Below are 9,804 nucleotides of genomic sequence, written 5' to 3'. Positions count from 1 at the left end.
GAGGGTTGCTGGAGTGGGGGAGTGGGAGGGATGGGGTGGCTGGGTGATAGACATTGGGGAGGGTATGTGCTATGGTGAGTGCTGTGAATTGTGCAAGACTGTTGAATCACAGATCTGTACCTCTGAAACAAGCAATGCAATATATGTTAAGAGAAAAAAAAAAGATAGCAGGAGGGGAAGAATGAAGGGGGGGAAATCTGAGGGGGAGATGAACCATGAGAGACAATGGACTCTGAAAAACAAACTGAGGGTTCTAGAGGGCAGGGGGGTGGGAGGATGGGTTAGCCTGGTGTTGGGTATTAAAGAGGGCACGTTCTGCATGGAGCACTGGGTGTTATGCACAAACAATGAATCATGGAACACTACATCAAAAACTAATGATGTAATGTATGGTGATTAACATATAATAAATAAATAAATAAATAAATAAATAAATAAATAAATAAATATCCTAAGGAAAAAGGAAAGAAAAAAAAAGCATTCTGAGATTGCTTGAGACTCTGGCAAACATTTTCCTAGATATTATGGAATTCTACAATTATGAAATGATCTGAGCCAAAAAAAATGTTAAGAGCAAATTTTGCCAACTGGTCAATTTACCAACTTAGAGTCTTCATAAAGTAGCTTTTTGATAGTATTGCAGCCCATTGATTTGTCACAAAAAAGTTAGCTGTAATATGCAGACTCTTGAAGCAGAGGTGTTATAACCCAAGGAAGTTAGAGCATTTGCAAATGAGAGAGGTGGACTGACATTTTTGGTGATGTAGATGGACACTTCCTAATTTTAATTTCAATATTCTAATAATGAGACAATAGAGTATAAAAATACATATCAATAAGGTCTCAAGGAAAATTCTTAAATGGATTGTTAAAAGTGTACTTTAGAGGACAAAGCAGTAATCAGTAGACCTAACAAAATTTATAAATTATAACTCATATTTGATTGAATTTACTTCTTTGTTGGAGAGTTATTGATTAATCAGTAAAGTTAATATACATAGAGAGAGGACAAGTGGACTTGAACAAGATAATTAGAAAGTCTTTTGTGACATGTTGTAGAAAATGGAAAGATTTTGGCAGAACACATGAGTAATTACATGATTTTGTTGTTGTTGTTAGTTCAATTATTGACTGTAGTGTCATGGTTAATGGGTTGCTATCACCCTGGAAGAAGGTTCACAGAGCTTCTTCCCCAGCCAAGACTATATTAATGGACTACTTGTCAATGATACATTGGACAGAAATTCAATGATGCAGGGAGCACCCACCAAATTCAGTTGTCTTCTCTCTGCCACCTGACCCCCCAATAACATGAACAACTTATTGACAAAGAGAAGGATGTTTGATGCAAAGATGGCCATTTTCTATGCTGCCAGTGAGTAAGATCCCTTCCCTTAGGGAGCCAGACAAGTTGATCCTATAAATGCCATTCTTTTCCAGCATCATTTCCCACTACTTAAGTCACCTAACCGGACCATGTGTACCCCTAGACTCTGTACTTAAAGTAATTACAGACACCCTAAAGCAGCAGGTATTTCATCCTTCTAGGTATTTGTATGGTTTCGACCTATATGAAGTGTTTGTCCCACCTGGTATTAATTTATCTTTCAGTCAATCAATAACAACATATAAAATATGTTTTTCTTTGCTAACAATACTGCAACTTATCCAGACAAAAATCTATTACAGACTTCTAAAAAAGTTTTATTCCAACAAAGGGATAGTCTATAACTCGAGCAGATAAAAATCATTTTTTGAATATGGAGTGGTAAGAATTCTTCAACTTTGTTATCCCTTGATTAATTTAGCATGTACTTATAAATTACAACCTGTAATGCTTAAAAGAATAATAAAGGTTAACAGCACACTTACCCACACTTGGATAACCAGGTGTTGAAGGGTCTCCTCCTGGGTTCAGTGATACCATGAAGGTATCATGGCTAAGATTTGCAGTCTTTGGTAAATCGCAAGGATCAATATACAGAAGAACACCACCAAATCCAGCCTTTTCCAATAAGGAAAGCTAAAAGAGGAAAAGAGAAAACTATTAAAAATATTATCCTATGCACTGAAAGTAGTGCCATTTGATAACTGTCAGCAAAATAAGATGACTCCCCCCCACCCAAAAAAATAAATAAATAAAATAAAATAAGATGACTCTCTTTTCTGGGTTTTTTCTTTTAAAATGAGCAGGCACATCAGATTTCCCAATTATCAATCCACTGGCCTCTTCCTTTTTTCCTCTGTCTCAACATTATTGTAGCAGCATTCCTATAATGTCTGTATTTGATTTCAGTTGTCTGCACATGGAATTTCTCCCTCTCTCACTTTTAATTATCTAAGTAGATCTGGAGTCTCACTCTCATGAGATTAACAAAGGATCTACCAAAGACAAAATTCTGCTGTAGAAGAATTTTTCTGGCCACTATCATGTCCTTCCCTTAAAGCCAAGTCACCTGCAGCATTTTGAGATTATTTCCTAGAGGGCGAAGCCTGTCATACTAGTTGCTAATATGTTGAAATACTTTTACACTGTTTGGCAAATAGCCACTGTCCTGAACCCTCCTGAGGGCCTCCACTGTCCTAGTCACTGTGATCTATGCCCTGGATATTCCAGTCATACCTTGCAGATACAGCAACTGAGGGATGGAAAGAACCAAGAGGCCTCCTTCTGAATGGTCAGTTCCTGCTCTTTGTCATTAAAGATTTTGAAAACAGTTCCTGATTACTTCATTTGAGACGTATCTAATGCAGGTTTCTCTCTGTTCTTCAATATGTACACAATATATAAGTATGATGGGGCAGATGAACCTGACATTTCATGTTGTTTCTGTTTTAGCTTATAAGTTAATTTTTTTGGGTAAAGAGCTTAGTGTGACTTACCCGATGTGAGAAACAATACTTATAATTTGGTAATAATCCATGTGTTTCCCATGAGAGAGGAAAAGCACATAGGGGGACACTGGGGAGCGAAATAACGGAGACTATGACTAGGAATCAATATGAAATGTAGGCAGTTGCTGTTCATTGTGTGACTCTAGTTAACACCTATACTTCGCTTCCCAGGAACTGCTTATCTTATTTATAAAGTTTTACAGTGGACTAAGCAAGGTGGCCATTGTGGGCCTAGCTGGGCCCCTCCATGAGGACAGCATCATACTTATCTTCTGTACCAATGTACATATGCACTTAGCAGGCCCAGAGTAGTCATTCACCAGTATTGCTAAATGAAGGGACAAATGAGAAAGATGCTGGCTTGCCACAGCAGCGACTCTTTAAAAAAAAAAGAGAGACTTCTGAGGAAATACTTAGGATGCACTTATTTTTTCGTTGTTTTAAAGATTTATTTATTTATTTATTTATTTATTCATTTATTTAATTTATTTATTTTAGAGTGCAAGTGGTGGGGAGGAGGAGAGGGAGAGGGAGAGCATCTCCAGCAGACTCCCCACTGAGCGCAAAGCTGGATCTAGGCTCGATCCAAACACCCTGAGATCATGACCTGAGCTGAAATCAACAGCCAGATGCTCAACCCACTGAGCCACCCAGGTGCCCTAGAATGCACTTCTGTTGGAAAAATAAAACATATGATTGGACATATAATATGGTTTTTACATAAAAGAAGTTATATGCAGAAAAATAAAAAAAAATACTTGATTTAAGTACATTACATTAATGGCATTTTTTCAACTCCTTTAAAAATATTCTGTGTTTTCCAATTTTTGAGTAATGAACAAGTAGGTATTATTTAATTAATATGTTATGTGAAATAAGATCTATTTAATTATTAATCAGAAAAAATAACCCTTAGAACCTAAGCAAAGAACAATTGACTCATATGTTGAGTTATGATTTTCTCGTCAGAGGGAGAAGAATTTAGGGAGAGGGGAAGAATGAGAAAAGGAAAAAAGAGCAAAGAATATGTTAATAAGAGGGCCAGATTTAAGACTGACTCTCCAAAAGCTCACACTGAAGTCCTTAGGGAGGACTTCTAATATTTAGATGCTGAAATTGCTACTTTTAAAAAGAATGATCAATGGAATGATTTTGAATGTTCTGCTTACTATAGAAGAATAAATCAAGAAAAATATGAACAATTCCAGAAAGCAATTTTTAAATATTAAAAATTGCTTTTTAAAAATGTATTAAAGTGACTTATGATCATTAGAGAAAAAAAGATAGACAAAATAATAATAATAATAATTAATAATAATAGCAACAGTTCTATTATCCTATTATTCTATCACAAAATATTCTATCTATTATTATCCTATCCTATTATCCTATCCTATTATTCTATCAAGACATAGCAAATGTTAATATGTTGGAGTTTCTAAACCCTTGTATTTGGGCTTAGACACATATACACATATCCTAACAAAATAAGACCACACACCATAAATTTTGTAATCTATTTTTTCACTTAGAAGCACATACTAAATATTTGTCCATGTTGATAAGTATACTTTTATACAATATTAATAGCTGTATACTATACATAATGCTATAAATAATAAAATAATAAAATATAGAAAGGCTGAAATCATGCCATTTGCAATGATGTGGATGGAGCTAGAGTGTATTATGCCAAGCGAAACAATTAGAGAAAGACAAATACCATACGATTTCACTCATATGCGGATTTTAGAAACAAAACAGATGAACATATGAGAAAGAAAAAAGCAGAGAAAGAGGAAGCAAACCATGAGAGACTCAACTATAGAGAACAAACTGAGGGTTAGGGGGGTGGGCGCTGGGCTAGATGGACGGTGGAGATTAAGGAGGGCACTTACTGTGATGAGCACTGGGTGTTGTATGTAAGTGATGAATCACTAAATTCTACTCCTGAAACCAACATTACACTACATGTTAACTAGAATTTAAATAAAAAATTGAAACAAAAAAATATATAGAAAGGCTATCAAATATTATTTGACCAGTCCTTGGCTGTTGGTTTTGCAAATTTTGAATTTTTTATATCATACTTCAACAAACTTCCTTATAGCTAAACCACTGCACAAATATATTTCTTCATGAACTATTATTTCCACAGGTAAAATTTCTAGGTGAAAGTATTATGATTTCTATGAGTTTTGATAAACTATTTTCCCTCCAGAAAAGCTATAACAAGTTACATTCTTACCAGTCATATATCTGAGTACTTGTTTCCTCTATCCCCAGCATTGCATATTACTTTTTAAGAAATATTTGCCAATCTAGCCAAAAATTACTTGTCCATTTTTTAAATTTACAAGTGAAGTTAAATTTATTTTTGTTTGTAACTTTGGCCACTTGCGTAATTTTTTTGAGAATTACCTGCTGGTGAAAATTTTTATGATTCCTGGGGTACTTAATCATTCACAACTACATATTGAGTGTCACTTCTGTGCAGGTAATATGCTGGCATTGGCATATGGAGATAGGTAGGACAAAGTCCCTGCTCTGCTCTCAGGAAGTTCAGTTAACCGGTGGAATGATGAATAGTTTTCATCTCAAGTGTTAACCCCAATTAACTGGCAATGAGTGGCTGCCTGGGGGAAGCATTTTGAGGCCAAAGTGGACAATGGCTCTGTGAGAGATGTCTGCCATGGACACATGAAAGGAAAGTGGTGATTCACATCTTTTTGTTGTTGTTGACCCTGCGGTAGTGGGATAGTCACATTATCTTTAAAAATCTCTTTTAAAAAGCCAGTACATTAACTATTTGACTATTGAAAGTTTATGAAAACTAGTGACTTAGAATTTATCATAATCAAAAATAAAATGCTACAGTTGCATATTTTGTTTCTTCTGATTATGTTTGGTAAAACACTGTGATTCCTTTTATAATCAATATATAACATGATATTTTTCCATACATGACAGCTTACAATGAGGCAATGCAGTTTAATAGTATGGTATCTTTTGCCAGAGTTGATTAATTCCCTACAACCCTGAAGAGATAGCCCTATATGTGATTTTAGCCCCCTCTTCTCATCCTCTGCCTGTAATGGTTGGACCTGAGGTATATACCTCTCCAATGTTGTCAAATCTGGTTCATGATGCTGTCCCTTGTTGGCTGCCCTAGAGCTCTTAAATAAGTAGCTTAATTTGGTGACCTAATTTTAGAAATTATCTATTGCTGGATTTCCACTGAATTTGGCAATTGAGGAAACTGCCTATATTAAATCAGATTTTTTTAAAAAAATGTTCCTCTGCGTTGTTAGCGTTGCATTTTGAAGATGGTGAGGTAGTGGTTGCTTAAAATTTTCAAAGAATGTACTATTCTGGTGAGATCATATTCTTTAAAAATGCATTCAAAGGCAAGTCAATATAAAAAGGATGAAGCCAGCTGTCATTGAGTTGTCTGCTTTTGACTGTCCCTGGGAGCACAGGTAAAAGTTGTTAGCTCTGCCCAGCACCTTTCATACCTTCAGGTCGCTTGGGCCTAGGTTGATGATTACTGGGGGTCTAATTCATGAAAAGAGAGGGCAAACGTAAGGCTAAGATTTCCTAATACTAAACTTTGATTATCCTTTGCTTCTCTCTCTCTCAAGTACATATGTGATAAGTTTGGGGTTCTTTGTCATGCTTTCCACTTTGTAAACTAAGACAATGTTCAACATAATAGAGCCAGTTAGAAATTGGAACAGAGACATAAAAAAATGAGTCAAGCAAAGGGTATTGAGCTCAAGTGTTATAAGGTCATGTACAGCAAGCCACGGCCACTGGCTAGTATACTGTATGACCCATTAGGCTGTATCATCCCTCAAGGGCACCATTTCCTGATTTACACAGAGTGTCATAGGAGTATGTTTCCATGAAAATAGAAATCGGTAAACCAGCAGCGTCCTACTCACATAGCTTCCACCCTTTTATTTCGCTCAAAGATTACTAAGTGCTGAGCCAACATGAACCTTGCTTAAGTATTCATGGGTGCTAAGATCTCAAGACACCTGAGATGCCTGAGATAGGTGCTGGACTAGAAACTGAGAAATGGTCAATAGTCATCCTGGGACACTTTTCTATTTCTTTATGCAGTCAGTCAATTCCCTTCAAGCTAGGTCATGGCTCCACCAACAAAAGAGGCATCATTTGAAATAATTATAGTCCTCAAAGTAAAATTCTATTGTATTTTTTATCTCCAGGAATTCATCAGGATTTGATGGGTATTTTTAGTAGCACTAGACTGTGATCTACTTGAAGACAGGAATGCTATAGCTTTATTTTATATCCCCAGTGCCTGGTGTAGTACCTGGCACCAAATGATTTCTCTATTGTTGAGTTAATGAATAAGTTAGTGTATGTATCAATGAGTGAATGAATACATAATGCATATGGGACAAATGTATTACATGAATGTTGTTTTATTCCATATTTCACACCCACTGGCTGGAAAACATGCAATACATTTTGTTTGTGGCATTTTGTATATATGTCTGTTGGAATATGAATGTAAGTATTAATCCATCTTGTTTCTGAAATTAAAACAACACACATACTCAATTAAATGTGTTGTTTTCTCCTTAAACTTCTATAAAAATGTATAATTAAAATAGAATTTGTTCTGATTTTTGTTTTATTTCATTTTGTTTTGTTATCTAAGAGTTAGAGATAAGGAGTAGTGGAGACTAACGCACTGGGATTTGAACATGTGAGTTTGTCTTGTTGACAGGGTCTTGCAGATAAAATGTCTTTGGCTAACTTCAAGGTGACTGATCCCATATTTCTTGTTGTGAATCATATTAATACATTTTTCCTTGTGTATAGTGTATAAAGCTAGGCCCTAACAGTTGCCAAATAATTGCCTCTGAAATAAATGGTACTACAAATCCATGGGCAGGATACAGCAGTCTTACTGAGCAGATCTTACAAAACTCAAAGCTCCCTGAAAACTACTCATTCAGGGAGTAAGTAGTCTGGTACCTAAAAATGGTCCAACAGAGGCTTATATTCCCATTGCCTTAAGACTGGCAGCATGTGGGTGGCTGCATGGTATTCATATATTCAGGGAAAAAATCATTCAAAGGAGATCAAAGCCAGGAATCATGAAAGGGAAAGGACCCTGTTCTGATTCTTGTCACTTAACTTCTTCCCTTCTTGACTTTTATTCTATTCAATCAAAATGTTTTTTCTATTCCAAAAGGAGGATGCTGTTATGAGTTAGACAATCCACTTCTCCAGTGTCTTCACTGTGAATTCCACAGCTAGACTTTAATCCATTTACAGATGTTCCTAAGTTATCAATTCATCCTTCTGAACCCATTGAATGTCAGCCTTGCTCTTTTTATTTTCACTGGCTACAATGTGTGGAATCCCTCAACTACACCCGATTTCAAGAATCGAAGTTGGAAGCTTGTGATTTTCTCTGTTATTTAGCTTCTTCAAAACATTGGCTGAGCTCTAGAACCATTTCTCTGGCCTCCACGGCTAGAAAAGCTTTCTGAGTCTTCATGTGGAAAACAAGAGCAAATATAAAAAGAGGGCCTTAGTTTTACAAATAAAATTAAGGTCCACTGTTACGGACTGAATTGTGTTCCCCTAATATTCACAAGTTTAAGTCCTAACCTTTAGTACCTCAGAATGTGACTGTATTTGGAAGTAGAGCCTTTAAAGAGGTAATTAAGGTCAAATGAGGTTATACTGATGGACTAATCCAGTATGACCAGTGTCCTTATGAAGAAGAGAGATAGACATCAGAAATGTGTGTACATAGAGAAAAGGCATATGAAGACACAGCAAAAAGGAGGCGATTGACAAACCAAGAAGAAAGGCTTAGGATAAACCAAACTTGTCAACACCTCGATCTTCAATTTTCAGTCCCTAAAACTATAAGAAAATAAATTCCTCTTGAAACTACCCAGTCTGTGGTATTTTGTTATGGCAGCCCTAGCAAACTCCTACATTCACATAAGGTGCCAAACTTTATACAAAGACTCAGGAAAATAATTGTGATCAGAATCTAAGTCTTCTGAGTCTTTTTTAAACCAAATCATCAAGTACTAATTGCACATCTACTATGAGCCAGATACTGTCCCCAGAGTGGTTTGTTGAATTTCATTCAGAATATCTGATATGTCATTTCAATTCCCACTATGTAGTTGTTGAAATTGTGATTCAGAAAGGGTAAAAGGCTGATCCACAGTCAGAACTACTAAGTGATAATTTCAGGGATCAAACCACAATTTTCCAAATTCAAGTCTGGCAATCTTTCTGCTAAAGCACACCTTTCCTTTCAGTTATACATCCATCTTTTACAAAGACAAATAGACTGGCTAAAGGGTGAATTTATAAAACACATCAGATTCTCTTGCTGTGATTTGCTTTCTGAGAGGACGCTGGAATCAATACCGTGTGAATTATATGCCTGTTTATTTAGATTGCTAAAAAGACCTGGATGTTTACAAAGTACTGTCAGGGAGATTAATATGCATTATAACAGAATGTGTTAAGGATTCATGGCCATAGTAACAGAAAAATAAAAATAAACTTAAAAAAAAACCATGAACCTAACATTTCATAGCACATTCTTATTCATGTAAATTACATGGCTCTGGCATAGACGAAAAATGAAAATATTGGACACATAATATGTGATCATTCTTTAAGCAGATATTTTGGCTTCAGGGCTTAAATTTTATGTTATTCTTCTTTCTTGAGATTGTTTTCCTTGTTAATAGGTTTGTTGTTTTGCCCTTTAATTATGTATTGTATTGTTAGTATACCATTAAAGAGATTTGTAAGATTCCTGTTTGCTTTGTTATGTTTCAGAAATAAACTCACCTTCCTTTGTTAAAGAAAAAAAAAGACTATTATGGTGAGGAA

General features: G+C 35.6%; 1 protein-coding gene across 1 annotated transcript in view; it reads right to left on the bottom strand.

The window, feature by feature from the left end:
* NAALADL2 (N-acetylated alpha-linked acidic dipeptidase like 2) overlaps positions 1-9,804 on the bottom strand; it is a 1,010,672-nt gene that overhangs the window by 292,688 nt on the left and 708,180 nt on the right. Inside the window, exon 7 of the mRNA XM_081813090.1 lies at positions 1,873-2,023. Coding sequence (XP_081669216.1) covers positions 1,873-2,023 — 151 coding nt within the window. The remainder of the gene's footprint in view (positions 1-1,872; positions 2,024-9,804) is intronic.

Source organism: Leptonychotes weddellii, chromosome 1, assembly GCF_054177405.1.
Source record: "Leptonychotes weddellii isolate Sample4059 chromosome 1, ASM5417740v2, whole genome shotgun sequence".
In the NCBI taxonomy this organism is placed as follows: Eukaryota; Metazoa; Chordata; class Mammalia; order Carnivora; family Phocidae; genus Leptonychotes; species Leptonychotes weddellii.
The sequence above is the reverse complement of the archived record's forward strand: the minus strand, read 5'-3'. Positions and strand labels throughout refer to the sequence as shown.